At 40.0% G+C, this 17003-nt stretch overlaps 1 protein-coding gene across 1 annotated transcript in view; it reads right to left on the reverse strand.

Moving 5' to 3' along the window:
• Positions 1-5558: 5558 nt before the first annotated feature.
• The window catches only part of KNDC1 (kinase non-catalytic C-lobe domain containing 1), a 113134-nt gene continuing 101689 nt past the window's right edge, over positions 5559-17003 (reverse strand). Inside the window, exons 24-30 of the mRNA XM_045025196.1 lie at positions 14689-14901; positions 14289-14371; positions 12786-12936; positions 10619-10741; positions 10433-10492; positions 8449-8606; positions 5559-7912 (exon numbers count right to left, since the gene is read on the reverse strand). Coding sequence (XP_044881131.1) covers positions 7681-7912; positions 8449-8606; positions 10433-10492; positions 10619-10741; positions 12786-12936; positions 14289-14371; positions 14689-14901 — 1020 coding nt within the window. The 3' untranslated portion in view covers positions 5559-7680. The remainder of the gene's footprint in view (positions 7913-8448; positions 8607-10432; positions 10493-10618; positions 10742-12785; positions 12937-14288; positions 14372-14688; positions 14902-17003) is intronic.

The following is a 17003-nucleotide window of genomic DNA, read 5'->3' on the forward strand; positions in this document are numbered from 1 at the left end:
GGTAGATTGCTCCTAGGGTTGCCAATTTTGGTTGGACATATTCCTGGAGGTTTAATCACATGACATTAATCTTTAAATAAAATTAATCTTTAATTCCTGGAGGTTGGCAACCCCAATTGCTGCACCTGTGGGAAGCCTCAGTGACAACCGTTGGTGAAGACACAGCGTTACCCTTGCATTACACAATGGAGGGTTGGGGCTGTTGCTGGTATAACTGTACCTACACCAAGAATTTTGCCAGCATAGCTAGGTCAGTCAGGGATCCTGACTGATATAGGTCTGCTGGCAGAAGTGTGTGCCATAGACATGGCCTCAGAAAGGTACAGCCAAATTAAGAGAAAAAGTTATCAGGGCGGCTCTAGACATTTTGCCACCCCAAGCACGGAGGGTTCGCTGGCCCCGGGACCAGCGGACCCTCGGTAGGCAAGCCGCCGAAGGCAGCCTGCCTGCTACCCTCCCGGCGCCGGCAGAGCGCCCCCCGCGGCTTGCCGCCCCAGGCACGCACTTGGAGCGCTGGTGCCTGGAGCCGCCCCTGAAAGTTATAACGGGGAGTGAGAAGTGACTAAATTCTGCACACCACTATGTGCTATACCTATAATTTGCCATCTTGTTCCAGTGTTCCCCCAAAAGTTCTCATTGCCTCCTTATCTTGACTACTCTCATTATTGTGCACCACACCCTGATATATGGAAATGAGTGCTTTAAAAAAGCAATAGGCAGGAAGGTAATTTGCACACTTTTAACTATGCAATTATGTGGCATGTCCCTGTAAACATTAAAGTGCCCATGATTAGAATTGTATTTAATATTTCATTTTAAAATGGAAATTAACAAAATTAGACAGCAGCAGGTTTTCTTTTTAAATGGAGGGATTTTAGCCTGACACTGGGAAGGTCAGACACTTTTTGTTCCGTACTGGTTATGGAGTCCTGTGTTGCGTTTTAAGTTTTGAAAAAGCTACAAGGCAAGGCTCTCTGGTGACACCTTCTGACTAGAATACATGATCACATACAGAAAATATTGCCACACAGAGCAGGATGTGGGGGGAGAATGTGCTGCTGCTATAACCACTGTGAAACTGGCTAGTAAATATATTCAGTTCTTCACTACCTACTGCAAGAATAGCGGACTTCAAAAAAATTCACCTTTTCCAACTGCTTGTATAACAGAATATTTTGAAGGAAATTCATAATAAGAAAAAACTGTGAGCATAGGGGGAGGAATTAAATATTGAACAAAGGCATTCGACAACTGGGTTAAGTTTGTCATTAACCCTGGGTTGACAAGTTGTAGGAGGTATAAGGAATTCAGCATTTTCTCTCCAGAGAGATCCTAAATTCAATCTCCCTTTTCTTTTCATAGGTCTCACCCCATTCCAGCATCCTGTCTGCATGTGCTTGCCCTGTTTTCTACTGTGTTCTGCTCAAATGCTTTATCCACAGGAAATTGTTGTGTTTTTAGATTAGAGGTCAGGGATCCACATATCCCATCCATTGCATAGGCACAAAGTCCATGGACCCAAAGATTCAACTGCAGCTCCTTTATTCTAACATTTTAATTATGTTACATGAGACTAAATTCTAGGCAACAATGGGAAAAATGCTAAGTAAAAGCCTTCCTTGAAATTGAAAAGGTTAGAAGAAAATGAAATTAAAAAAAAATCATGACTGCAGCTGAATGCTTCTTGGGTCCTCTCTACACTGTAGAGAATATAGTATCAGGGAACACACTGACAGCACTGTTAAACATGATGGACTTTCTAGAGACATCACATTACTGAGATAAGGAATTAACATAAGGTTTGATGCCAAGATCATTGCAAAAACAATGCTATTCTTTTACTATATTGTAACCCAAGGCCGGGCAGCACTGTTTATTTGTGGATGGGACCTTAGATTGGCTGCGTTTACTCTTAGCATACAAATAGTCCAACTACACTTTAAACTTACTCCTAAGCAAGCTGAATAGGATGGACAAAGCAAAGATTCCTTTTCTCATTGTTATGGAGACCATGTGCATCAGGGGTAGAGTTTACATCTTTGATGATGATGCTATTTGCAAGACCTTACATTGATTTATTCTGTGAAGGCTCTTAGCAATGGACTTAAGGGTCTGGTCTACACTAGACAATTAGGTCAGCATAACAAAGTTGCTCAAGGGTGTAAAAAATCCATACTACTGAGCTGGGTAGACAACCTAAATCCCCATGTAGACAGCAATAGGTCAATAGATGAGTTCTTCCGTTGGCCTAGCTATGGCCTCTCGTGGAGGTGGATTATCTATGCTGACAGAAGAATTGTTCCCATTGGAGTAAATTGGGTCTACACTGAAGCTCTGCAGAGGCACATGTAGCATTTTAAGTGTAGGCAAGCCATGAGATAACACATTTTCCAGAAACTACAATGTTCAGGCTCACAGTCCCTCCTTGTCCCTGCTCAAGAATTGCAACCTATGCTTCCTTACTACATTTTATTGTGTCGGTACTAAGCAGTGAAGAATCAAGTTAGCTTACACAATGGTGCCCTCACACTAGTGAAGCCAACATTAAAACATGAAAGAGGAAAATTAGAATAAAAAGGATAGACATGTGCGTAAGGCACTGAACAGATTTAGCTAACAGGGTTCAATTCCCTGTTCCGCTATAATGCTTGGTGGACAAATTACTAAGGCCTTATCTACATGGGTTTTTTTGGGGGTGGGGGTGAGGGCAGGGGGACTGGTGCAGTAGTTAGATAATGTACTACATTAGATAGACTACTGGCCTGATACAGCATCCAATTCCTATGTTTCTAGGATTTCCCACTTACCATATGTGCTTGTGTATCAGTCCATTCAGTGCTTGTGGATGTCATACAAAGTACACCAAATTCATAACTGGGCAGCAGAAGGTGAGAGCCCACTGCAGCTTATAAAAGAGGACTGTCATCCAACAGCAGTTGGAAAGCATATAGCCTTTTCCAAAAGCAACGGCATGAGAAGCTAAAGACCTTGCCTCAAGAAAACTCCATTCTTGTACGCAGCGTCATTGTAGCCGTGTTGGTCCCAGGATATTACAGCGACAAGGTGGGTGAGAAGTTGGTCCAGTAAAATATATTACCTTATCAACTTTTTTCTCTCTAGAAAATTCCTGTGGATGACAGATGTCAAGGTTTAATGAGGTGGAGGATGCCAGAATAAAGGCAGCCAGGCCAAAAAAGACAAGCTCTTCAGTCTCTCTGATTCAGGACCTCCCAACAGGAGGCTGACTAGGGTGAACCACAAAAGACACAGTACACAAGAGTGAGTTAATCTGAATGTGAAATCACATCAAAACTAAATGAAGCCTCCCGCCCTTAATAGAAGAGGTTCACCCATAGTACTTATAATATGGTCTTTCATTACAAGATCCCTTAGCACTGGGTAAAGTGACATTTATTTATTTAGCAAGCAATACAATTAAATCCAGTAAAACAGAGATTTGTGTATCACTGTGTGTATGTTGTGTTATTATGTGAAGAAAGATCATTGTAATGCAGATGTTAGTGTGCAAATTAAGTAGACTGTAGACAACTACACCTCTACCCCGGTCCTCAGGAGACAAAAAAAAATCTCACTGCGTTATAGGTGAGACCGCGTTATATCAAACTTGCTTTGGCCCTTGTTGGTTCCTTGTTCCCTGACCGCCCCCTCCAGAGACCCTTCTCCCTAATCACCTCCAGGAGCCCACCCCGTACCCAACCCCCCGTCCCCTGACTGCTCCGATCCCTATCAACACCCACCTCTCCCGACAGGCACTCACCGGCAGCGGCGGGAAGCGAAGCACTGTGGCTGGGAGCTGGCGGAGTGGAGCGGGCTGGGGCTGGGGTGTTTCGCTTCCGCCGCTGCTGGTGAGTGCGGGGGGGATCCCCTCCCCCAAGCGACACTGCTGGGGCCAGGGTGAGGGAAGCAGTGTGGGCTGCTTCCGGCCCCCTGCTAATCCCCCGGGCCACTCTGGGACTGCAGGGTCTGCAAAAGTGCCCTCCCACAGCTCCTGCCCCCCAGACCTGGGGGCGGGGGGATGCCCCTGACCAGGGCCAGTGCAAGGATATTTAGCGCCCTAGGCGAAACTTCCACCTTGTGCCCGCCCCGTGCTCCCGCCCTGAGGCGCCCTCCCTGTGGCAGCTCCCCCCCTCCGCCCTGAGGCGCCCCCCTTGTGGCAGCTCCCCACCCTCTGCCCTGAGGCGCCCCCCCTGCCCCAGCTCACCCCTGCTCTGCGCATGAGCACGAGCATGAGCACCCCGAGCACGCCGTCGCTGCTTCACTTCTCCCACCTCCCAGGCTTGCGGTGCCTAAGCTGATTGGAGCCACAAGCCTGGGAGGCAGGAGAAGTGAAGCAGCTCACCCCTGCCTGGCCTCCTCCCAGAGCACGCCATGGCTGCTTCACTTGTCCTGCCTCCCTGGCTTGCGGCGCCAATCAGCCTAGGCCACTGCAGTCGCTGCCGAAGAAAATGGCGCCCCCCCCCAAATCCCAGTGCCCTAGGCGACCGCCTAGGTCGCCTAAATGGTTGCACCGGCCCTGCCCCTGACCACCCCCGAGACCCTCTTCCCCTTATCAAACCCCTTGGCCCTGGCCTGGCCCAGCACTCTTAACACGCTGCTCAGAGCAGTGTGTCAGACTTTACCACTTTGTATGCGAACCCCCCTTATATCGGGTTCCGTTATATCGGGGTAGAGGTGTAATTGAGAATTTCTTCGGTTTTTTACATTTGCATTCTTTACCATGAGTCATTTACATGGAGAAATATGTATTACTTACACACACACACACACAAAGAGCTCTTAAACCTACCACTCTGCTAGTCCGAACCAAACTCCATCCCAAGATATCCAGCACAGCCTCCTACTAGAGGTAGAGAGAGACCCGTTCACAGCATTAAATGCAATACAATGAAATTACTTCCTTTGAATGCTGAAGGGACAATGCACAAAGTGAGTGCGTAACACTGGAGGATTTGGTCCTATATATTTTGGTAATAGAGCCATTAATTAATTAGTTTTATGTTGTGAACTTTAGGAGTATATTTATTGCTTTCTCTTACCATGTAAAGTATTTTAATGAGTTGACAATCTGCAATTTTAACGGCTTTATTTAATCTCACTTGGTGGGGATGGACATGTATAACTCCTCAAGGATTGGGAGGGGAATGTAGGACCAGATCCTATAGTACTTAGGCAAATTTCTGATTGATTTCAATGAGAGTTTTGCCTGAGTAAGGAGTGTAGAACTTATTCCTTGGACAGGATGTTCAAATTCTGCTTTCAGTTACACAGGTGCAATTTCTATTGATGTCAGAGAGTTCACATGTCAGCGGGAAGTACTGTATACCATGTAACAGAGAAAACTTTGGCTCATTCCAGCCTACAAATCGGTCATGTATTTGTGTCAACAACAAGCATACAACTAAATGAAACCTGTCTAGAAACAGGTTTTATTTAAAAAACTGTCATGCAACATATAAGCAATTTGCTTATAGTAATGCCCAAAGAGTGGTTTGCCTGTGAAACAATTATTTTCAGCAATTTTTATTTATATTAAATATTTTATTTCTGATTTTGGGATGATGATATCTTTATTAAATACAAAATCTAAAAGTTTAATATCTGATTGGCAAGAACATAATTTTCCACCATATAAAAGTACTGCAAGAGTAATTCTATACATTTATAGCAATACAAAGTGTAATATATTGAAGCAATATATAGAAGGTATGAAATGAGTTTTAGATGCTTGAATAGTATCAGTCATTTTCATGGAACAAACACAATATTTTGTGATTGAGAAAAAGCCAACAACTAAAGATAATTAAGAACAGGTTAAAATAAGATAGATAATCTATTTAAAAAAGATTTGTCTGGCAATTCTACATCTGTCATTGCCATCTTTCTTCATATACTGTAGTAATGTAAGAATACTTCAAACTACAGTACTTTTTATGTTGCAAAAATATTATATGAACACAATCAAAAGATAGCAACAAATTTTACTTCCTTAGTTGTGATTCAGGATTCACAGAACTGCTTCTTAATGACAAAGATTTATGCAAAAACTCCCTGATCACAGACAGAGATCTGTTCTCAGTTACACCAGTAACAGAGCACAATATTTGGCCTTGTGTTGAAAATACATCACAGTGTGAAAAAATAATTATAGTAGTTAATGCAAAGAATTAGCACACTGAGGAAAAGGAGAGCAGGAAGTTGGTGATCATATATTGCCATCGGATTGGGATCTTTTTCTCTTAAACACTGTACACAAACCACAACTTAACACATGCACATGCATTTTCTATTGAATATTTACAAATTCAGCAGCAACAGGGTGTTACACTAGAAATTTGTGTTATAATTTACAAAATACTACAAGTGTGTATCTCCCAATTTCTTATTAGTAAGCCATTTTCTTCTGTAGCTAAAGATCCTAAGCCTTTCTAAACAATACAGAGTAAATGTTGTTACAGTCAACATAACCAGGAGAACACTCCAATTACAAGAATATTTCCATGCAATCAATTCATACCTGGGATTTCAACAGGATGCTTCTCCTTTTTGAAACACAGTTCTGACACCACCACTTTATGATCTGAGAAATGCATTTTACTTGTTTATTTTAGCTGGTTTTTTTTGTAACATTAAGACCCCACCCCTCTGAAAACAATATAGAAATACTTAGCTTTATCAACAAGATACAGACAACGTTTTAGAGATCTTGCATAAGCCTGGGGTACCTTAATGAACTTTCTAGCTATAGAACCACATTTCATTGCCAGTCAGAGTGTTTTATAAGCACAGCTCACTGTAAAAATATTATAAATACCAACCTTTGGCATGATGTAGTTACAAATTTGATGCAAAGTTATTTTGTGTTATCATACTTTTGAACATTACAATACTAGGAAAGTAACCTCAGCACAAGGCATAATCATGTTTATGTAAACTCACATACAAATTTTACAACTATTACTTATCACAACTGGAGATGAAGCAAGCAAGTCTTAAAAATTACTCTTTTCATTAGGCCATGAAGGCATAAGCAGGTCAACACAGTGGTAAAATGTTGATTCAGATCTGAGTTTTATATGGAGATAGGCTGGCTCAAGGGCATTAAAAATACACAGTGCAGTGTTTCCCTTTTTACTTATTCTGTCTTGATGTCCAATGGGAAGATTCTCCATCACTCAAAATCAAGAGTGTAGTGTTGACATTCATAATTTAAAACTAAGACAAAAGCAAAACCCATCAAAAATGTAAGGCTAGGTATATCCATAAATTCAAATACATAGTGATAGGATACAAATGTACAGTGCTTACATAAAAAATATAATCTATACTTTGTCAATTATAATCTGAATTCTCTTAGGCCAAAACAGCACTGAAAGTTGAAACATTAGCTTCTTTACACATTACTTCTCTTCTGACATCATCTAAGGACTATTTTCATACTAGAGACAAGTCATCCTTTTTTCCTGTTGCTCAGGTCTAAGATTTTTAGCTAACATTTTATGATTCTGTGATAAGAAATATATCCATTTCAGATAGAGCTAATGTTTTAAAACTCCTTTCACTCGAGTGTTTGCTTGGGAATTGATACAAGAGTCGAAGCCATTTTCATCCACAGTTTATACTCTGGAGTTAGAATTAAACAAGCAGGTAAAATGTAAACATTTATTGAAATGTTGCCTTCATTCTGCGCAAGGTGTCCTGAATTTTTCGGGAATGTTTTTCAGCTGGTATCTGATGGAAGTTGGCACAGTTGTCAGCTGCTAAAGCAGAAATGTCTGCATCATTAAAATGAGCTATTCTTTGTTTGAGGTAAGATTGGAGCTTGAAATCTGTAGTAAAGGTATAGGGATTTTCTTGAAATGCATGAACCTGGCTCACAACTTTTGCAATGTTTCTTTAAAGAAAATAGAGAAAAACATTAGTCTGCTTTAGTGCTGATAATAAAACGTTAAAAGGCAATTCAAAGGCACGCGGCATCCATTTGTACAGTATTTGTCTCTTTAATAAGTTGCCAAAACGACTGAAGTGTTTTAAACTGTCAAAAGTGCACTGATGTGTTACTTCTTATGACTCACTAGACCGGGGTCGGCAACCTTTCAGAAGTGGTGTGCCGAGTCTTCATTTATTCACTCTAATTTAAGGTTTCGCATGCCTGTAATACATTTTAATGTTTTTAGAAGGTCTCTTTCTATAAGTATAATATATAACTAAACTATTGTTGTATGTAAAGTAAATAAGGTTTTTAAAATGTTTAAGAAGCTTCATTTATTTTAGATTAAAATGCAGATCTCCCCGGACTGGTGGCCAGGACCCAGGCAGTGTGAGTGCCACTGAAAATCAGCTCGTGTGCCGCCTTCAGCACATGTTCCATAGGTTGCCTACCCCTGCACTAGACAATATAGGTGACATATGTATAATTAAAATAATTACCTAAGTTTAGTCCACTTATGAGCTCCGTTTGTCATAGTAAATCCTCCAGTTTCAAGCTGCTGGATGTGCATGGCCAGAACATGGGCTGATGGAATTGTAGGGAGCGTTTTGAATCTCTCTCCTTCCATCAAACACAAACTGTCACTTTTTAAAAACACCTGGTATAATTTACACAAAGAAAGCCCATGATAAATGTCAGAGCAGGCTTCATAAAGTAGTCCTCGGTTTTATGTCTTTAACAAACATTTTTGTTTTACAGTAATTTTTTCATGTACAGTATAGAAGTTAAAATGGAGATGAAGGAGATAATGCATTTGATCAACCTGGTGGCAGCTCAATTAAGGTAGAGTATGGAACAAAAGTTACTTCAATTAGAAGATAGTCCAGATGGAGTTCTTAATAAACATTTCTAATTTACAACCAACATGTTGTAGCTGGAATCACAGAATGCACCTTAGGTCTAAGCAAACTCAGTTTCACAAGTACATAAAGTTAGTGATGAAATGTTATGACAATTACTGAGAGATTTCAGAGTAGCAGCTGTGTTAGTCTGTATCCGCAAAAAGACCAAGAGTACTTGTGGCACCTTAAAGACTAACAAACTTATTTGAGCATAAGCTTTCGTGGGCTACAGTCTCTAAGGTGCCACAAATACTCCTGTTCTTTTTACTGAGAGATGTTGTTTGAGATTTTCAAAGGTAACTAGGGGATACAGCCATGTAATTCCCTTTGAAATTGGAGCTGGGTGCCAATCTCCTAGCTGGCTCTGAAAATCTCTGCCCTTTTTTTCAGTCATTCAAAATAGAGTTTTACAAAATACTAGAGTGAAAGTGTTAACATTTAACTCTTGGGATGTGGCATCTTTAAAAAGTGGCAATGGGTTAGGCATTGCATCAAAAGCTTAAATAATGGAGCAAGATAAGATGTCCAAGATGATCTTATTAGCACTTCCAGCAGTCTGGGGTACTGCTGACAACTGAGGTATTACTGAGTCTGTTGGTGGGTAAGCAGACTGGCCTTTGTTTTGGGCTAAATAGTACCAGGTGTTATTTGGTAAGACTGAATTAAGTATCCCTGCCTTCACATTTTTCTCCCTTGGCAGTCAGCTAGAGCTTGAGCTTAGGGCAGCGGTGGGTTATCCACTGGGAGCTGTGGGCGGCCACACAAATGTAAACAAATGGTCTGGCGGCCCGCCAGCAGCTTGCCCTGATGGGCTGCAGGTTGCTCACCATGGGCGTGGAGATCTTGCACACTGCAAGGCTCAATTTATTTAGTTTTCTTTTGGGTTTGTCTGATAATTTGGGCTCTTTGTATTCTTAAAGATTTATGATCAGAAAAGTCATTGTTAAAACAGCAGCTTTCCCACACAAAACATTTGCTCCCTGTGTGCATTTGGTCATAACTGCTGATTTATTAACTAAAATAAATGGTTAATGGATCTGGTTGAAAAAAGGAAAGAGTTCTGCAGAAGCTTTTGGCAAATTCAAAAGCATTTGCCTGTTATGTTTTGTAATGGTCTAATTTTCCTTTTTATTGAAAAAAGGAAATTCAAGAAAACTTAAGTCTTTTCACACAAAAAAAACCTAACAGTTTTCCAATAGGCCAAATTTAGACAAAATTTCATTATAAAATTCTAACCAGCTCTTATTGTTATCAACACACTTATGGGAGAGTGAACTATTCTGTCCTGACTATCATCAAAATAATTGTTAATTAAGTGCTAGTTGCACAATATTAATTTCTGGCAATTAGATGCAAGCCAGAAAAAAAATGCAACTTGACTTTCAGAGCCAAGGTTGGCATTTTGGTCTTGGCGGGTGGAAAAGCCCAAACAGTCAACTGTAAAGTAATCAAGTTTATGTGGAAGTCATTAAACATGGAACAATTTTTTTTATACAGTATAAACTGTATTTTGGCTTCAGTCCTGCAAAGAGAACCAATTAAGTGTCACATAAGTATTTCACATGAGAGACTCATTCTGTACCTCAACAGCCTTGAGTTCTTCCATTATTTCAGACACTTTTGATGGTAACATTTTCCAAGCCTTTAAAAAAGTAAATAAAATACTTTGATATCTTTTCAGATTAATCTCTGTAATGGAACAGACTTACTTTTGCTAAAAACAAAATAGCTACACATGGGGAAAAAAAGTCCAAAAGTCCTCACTTACTGGTAGCTGTCGTACTACAAGATTTTCCAGCCCTCTTAAGATCTGTATTGCTGTAGCAAAATTTCTTTGTTCATAGCAAGATTTTGCTATAAGGAGAAATTTTGATAGTAAATGCACCTGCAACTGGAAAAAATAAAGTTAAATATTAAAATCTACTACATCACACTGGTCTGGTCCGTGACAAGGGCTCTTAGGCATTACGGTAATACAAATAATAAATAATAGTAATTTGCTGGAGCTAAAACAAATAACATGTTTGAGAGTCATCACATGAAGCCAATTGCTATGAAGAAACTTAAGCTGGATACCATTTTATTTCCATTTGAGGACATTGTCCAAAGGCCAAATTGCAACTCTACTGCCAGTAAAACAAATGATCCTAAAACTCTTAACTGGTTGGAAAGACATACAGTAATTAATTCTAAGGAGGCGAAAGGACAGAAACAATCAGGAACAAGTGAGGGACTAAATGAAAATCTCTCATCTAAATGTGTTCAAGTGTAGTACTAATTGTATAAACCGGCATTTTTAAAGTTGGCAAAATAAATTGAGTTTGTTACATTCTGATTGGCTAAGTTACAACAACTAACTGAATAATACTGTGCTTAAAATTGACAGAGGATTAGAGAACTGTATGTTATGGCTGCCATATTCTGATAAATTACCCCATCTCAGGCTTTGTTTTCAAAAGCAGTAAAAGCTGCTCTCCAATTTGTATGTTTCTGAGAAGTGCAATAGACAAACAAGTAAACAAACAAAAAGAACAGCAGCAGTTATAAGGTAATTCCAATTTGGGGGTTTGGTGACAAGCCTGTCATACTCTCTTAAGGTTAATGAAAATATCAAAAGTCCATGCTAAAGTTATTATACTAGAGTTCTTTATTGCACAAATATTCTGACTGAACACAGAGGAATATGAGGTAATTAGTCACCTGTAATTGTTGTTCTTTGAAGGTACCCATTTTTATGGATTACCACTTTGGGGTGGATTTGCAGATCTGGATGGAGCTCCCATAACTTATCATTCTAAGACACATTACACACTACCCCTATTGAGGTATCAGTGCTCATCTCTCTTCACATGGGAAGTAAAAATACTCCCATGATAGCCAATGATAAACAAAACAGAAATATTCTGTTCAGAAGTAAGAGGGTGAGGGGTAATTCACTGAGATGATAGCTTCAGAAAACCAACAAATGAGCAACTGGCTCTTATCTGAAGATATTAAGTCAATGATTCTCACTTATGGAGACATGCTCCAGGGAGGTCTCCAATATAAAAAAGAAAAGAAATCGTGCACGCAGTGATGATCACTAAATGTATGGTGACCATTTGGATTTGGATTAGACTGGTTTAATCTGAATGGGCAGATTCAGGTCCAGGTCTAGAATCATGGTCAGAAATGAATTGACCATTAAAGCGTTGGGAGCCGCCTAAGTACTTCTTGCACTGCCAGTGGTGATGCTATTTACTTGGCAGATAAAGACTTAGGGTTTGGGAACTCGAACTCTGTTGTCACCGCAAATTTTTATACAAAAGTTGTTACCAACACCCACCATGAGTTGTTATGGGACCACTGGTTTCTGTTGACTTTATCATGATTAATTTAGAAAATGTTGTATTAATAAGTTAATGGAGAGATTTCAGATGAAGAAATTCAGAATGTATATACCAATGCACAAAATGACTTCATGTTTAATAAACATCAAGCTTTATTTTTTCTCTTGAGGAAAGTATTAGTTCAATTGACCTTAAAAGTAGACTAGAAATGTGAGAAAATGAAATTAGAAGAGGAAAAAAAAAGGTACATTTTGTTTTAGGATTTGTTACTTGAGCTAAAACAGCAGCAGGACTGCACACCCTGCCTCTCAAAGTTCTAGGGAGAAAATCTTTCAGTGGTAAGAAGGCCATTTCAATAGCAGAAAGTCAGACATCTGCTGTCTCATGGTAAATGAATTCTTATATTCTATTAAGTCTTTAACCCCACCACCAGAACAGATCCAAAACACTAAGCCGATCTGCCAACAACAGTGCAACAAACTGTTGCCAACACAGTGGCAGGCATATTTCAGGCTTTTTGTGTAGGTTTGCTATACAGAAACAGTAAACAATAGCAAATAACTAACTACTTCCTAATTTAATAACCAAATAAAAATTATAGCAAACCTTGGAAGTATGACTTGTAACAATTTCAGCAGCAACCCAGGTGCTGATATTGTCTGCATTTCTTAAAAGCTGTAAGAGGTACTTGTCTTGTATGCAATTTGGCAGAAAGAGGTTACAGACTTTAAGTGACAGTGATTCAGTGGGAACAGCTCTGTGAAACACAAACAATAGGGAATTTAGACATTAAAACTACAAAACTATGAAGGAAAAGATGTTAACATTCTAATCATTTTTAAAATGTATAATATGTTATTTAGTTACAATCTTGATTAATAAATTTTAAAAGGGCATGTGCTGGGATTCTATCATATATTAATTTCTCTTCTCTGTGTAGACTTTATAATTCCAGTACCAACATACATTTGCAGATGGGACTACTTAAAAAAAAAAAAATCACAAGTTTTGCAACTTGAGCTATTTCTTTAGTTTGACTAACAATAACAAAGCATTTCTCCCCTCATAAACAGTGGTCAAAGGGCCATACTCACCGAAAAGTTAGTCCGTCTTTTATTTTGTGGAATATGAACATGAACACAAAAAAGTGAAATTCTAAAAGACAGAGTCCTGTCTGCACTACAACACAGTAGGGGCTAGATGGCATTTTTATTGGATTTTAAATGGTAGGGCAAAAGATCCAGCTTGCAGGGCCGCCCGGGGGGCGGGAGGAGCAAGTGAGACAATTTGTCCTAGGCCCCGGGCCCCGCAGGGATCCCCATGAGAGTTTTTCGGGGCCCCTGGAGCGGGGTCCTTCACTTGCTCCAGGGGCCCCGGAAAACTCTCGCCAGGCCCGGGGCCCTGGAGCAAAGACCCGCGGCAATTCCCCCCGCCGCCAAAGACCCCAGGCCCCCTGAATCCTCTGGGTGGCCCTGCCAGCTTGTGTTCCCTTTCTTAGAGATTACTTGAATCAAGTCTAGAGTCACAATTAACAATTTCTAGATAGAAAGTAACTGAATCCACATACCAATTAAGATGAATTAAAACAAAAACTAGGATAATGAAGATAGTGTGTGAACTGGTGATAATGTTAATATTTACTCTGGATTAGTGCTGGGCAAGTAATAAAAACCGGAATCACTTTCCTTTAAAAACTGCAATAAAATTTCTCTATGTTTACAAATATATATGAATTATTCAATCAGTACTAAAAGACAGACATAATTTCATTATTTTCCCATCTATATGGATATAATTACAACATAATATACTTGAAAAATATTGTGATATTTTTCAAAAACATTCAGCAAATATTTTTTTTACCTCCTCTACTCTGGATTTCAAGTCACCTGGACAATGTGGCCTAAAGAAAATTTTTGGGTCTGCTGAACTTCATTTTACAAGTCATCGGAAGGATAAAACTCCATTATTCCTCACTGTGAATTTTTTTTTACATTGAAAGACAATGTAGATTCTCCATTTCCCACTTTCCATATATACATCGGGTGTAATACAAAAATCAACAATGCATCAGCAGGGAAGGGGGGATAGGAAAAGTAACCCACTTACTTTTGTACAGTGGTACACTTATCTTTGACACCAAGTGCTCTTGAATTTAGGAAGTGTACTGGATGGCATTTATGAAACATTTCCTGCACAGACAATAATTTAAATCATAGTGATCATTAGGCTTGGCAATTATTTTAGGTATCACAAGGAATACTTTTTCTTCCTCTATGTTCTCTTCTCTAAGGTTCTCAGGAGAAACCATTACCAGAACTCCTGATACTAGTGACTCCAGACATTGCAGGGACTTGGGGAGGAAATTGGGCTATTTTTCCATAGGGGTTGTGAACCTCAGAATAAGTAGAAATCAACACATGAGGTGAGGGAGGGAAGGAAGAAGGGTGACTACACAACAAATATTTACACTGATTTGTCCTCACTCTCAATAGAATAGTCTTTTTACCTGTTGTAACAGTGTCAGTTGACAGCAAAGCTCTTGTGCACTATATTCAGTTAAGAGAGATCCTCCTTCATTTGCTTTTGCATAAGAGCCAGAGAATTGTTCTGTAGAACTGTAATAGCATGGCTTCGGTAAAGCTGACCCAACTGTGTATGGTCTTTCTTTCTGATGATGTGTAATAGGGCCATTTCCTTTGGCGAGTTTCCAGTTAAAGCTCTATACAAGAAAAAAGTAGCTTATTACAGCTGTAACTTTCCGAAAGCCTACATTATGTCTCTTCTCAATATAACTTACTGAGGGAACGTCTACTCTGCAAACTTTTGCTAATGCAAGTTATGTCGGCATAAAGCCACCACAGTTAGTATATTGCTTCTGTGCAGGCATACTTGGCTCCTTATATTGGTGTTGCGAATACTTACCAGTAGTGCTTGTGTTGGTGCACCACGCTGTACATCATCAGTAGATATCCCAGAGTGCAACTTGCCACCATTCAGAGCACTCTGTTTTGGGAAGTTTGGATAATACATGGTGGAGTAGAAACAAGTCATCCAAGGGTGACTGGGAGCAAGGGGTCAACTTCCCAGCATGCAACTTTCTCCATCCCATAATGTCAACTATATCCCATAATTTTCACCTTTAAAAAAAAATCTCCCAGCACCCTTGTAGCATTCTTCACTGTCTGCCATTTGACAGAAGCATAGAGCCTGCGCAGCACTGGACTATTGTGATGAGTGTTGCAAGCACAGGACACACAATCCTCCAGTATTTGCAGAGCTGCAAGAACCACTAAATCATCAGGGAACATGATGGTTTTGTGGAGGACAGATTTCTGTGGGACATAGCAAAAAACAGTTCAAGGTTGATGGTGGCGTTCATGAAGCATTTGCAGATGGTAGAATGCTGCCTCTGAGCCTGAGAAACGATCACTAACTGGTGGGATTTCATTGTAATGCAGACTTTGGATGATGAGCAATGGCTGCAGAGCTTTCAGATGTGCAAAGCCACAATCCTGGACCGGTGTGCCGAGCTCACCCCAACCCTCAAGTGCAAGGACACCAGACTGAGAGCTGCACTGACAGTGGAGAAGCGAGTGGCAATTGCACTATCTTGCAACTTGCAATGCTGGATTGCTACCAGTTAATGGGAAATCATTTTGGAGTTGGACAATCCACTTTGGGAACTGTTGTCATGCAAGCGTGAAGGACATAGCAGATGGATTTGCAGCAAAGGACTTAGGGTTTACAGTGGACGAGAAGCTGGATACGAGTCAACAGTGTGCCCTTGTTGCTATTTGTTCATTAAAATACCTTTGCTACCCTACCACTTCAGTGCCCGAGGATATAAAAATTAGACATTACAATAAATGCATCATATAATTGATCAACTTTATACGGGGTTACAGTTGCCAGTGATAAGTTAACATGATGTAATGTTAAATTAGCTGTAATTTGTATTAAATAATCATTGTTGTCTCTTCGGACTATCAAATTCTTCTCTTGCACTTAATTCATTTAAGAAGAAACGGAATGAATTTAGGGCCCCAGATTTAGGCTACCATAACACTGTATGAACTGGTAGAGGAGAATACATACCCTAGACTTCAATTTTTTTTTTTATAATAATCACTGTCCCCTGCCCCATGCTGTCCAAGCTGACAAACTATTGAGTGGAGACGGGAGAGAATACCCAATTTATGTTAGGCTTGCTGTGACATTTAACTGCCAGTAATGTAAACAAACCTAATTTGTTAGTGTGCATGTACACAGCGTTGAGGATGTAGGTATAAAAAAAACAAGAAAACTAAACCTATTTATTTCTAGGTAGCCTAAAAAAGATATAGAGATAGTTTGAGTTTATAAAATACATATGGAGGTTTATTTTGTCCTATGATGGGTTCAGCTTCTGCCTTGCTCTTGGGAACTCTCATTTCTTCCTCTCCCACACAGTTGGTGACCCCACTAGGGCTCAGTCTTTCACCTCCTCCTTTTCTCCCTCTATACATTCTCACAGGTTGAGTTCTCTCCTCTACATGGATAACTTCTCACTAACTAGTCGTGAATTTCTGCCTCTGACAACTCCACCTCAAAACATCCAGATCAGGCCTTGTGTCACGGGGTGTGTCGCCAATGACCTTCATGAAGCTGTACTCACTTACAGTTTTGGACATTTAGACCTATTGTATGTCCTCTATGTTCAAAACGCACTGCATAGTTAAACCTTCACCATGTCACTGTCAACACTATCTTTCTTGTTCCAGAGTTCTCATCCTTGCTCTCATCCTAGACTCCTGCTTTCCTTTGCGTGCGTGTGTGTGACAT

The sequence above is a fragment of the Mauremys mutica genome, chromosome 7 (assembly GCF_020497125.1).
Source record: "Mauremys mutica isolate MM-2020 ecotype Southern chromosome 7, ASM2049712v1, whole genome shotgun sequence".
NCBI lineage: Eukaryota > Metazoa > Chordata > Testudines > Geoemydidae > Mauremys > Mauremys mutica.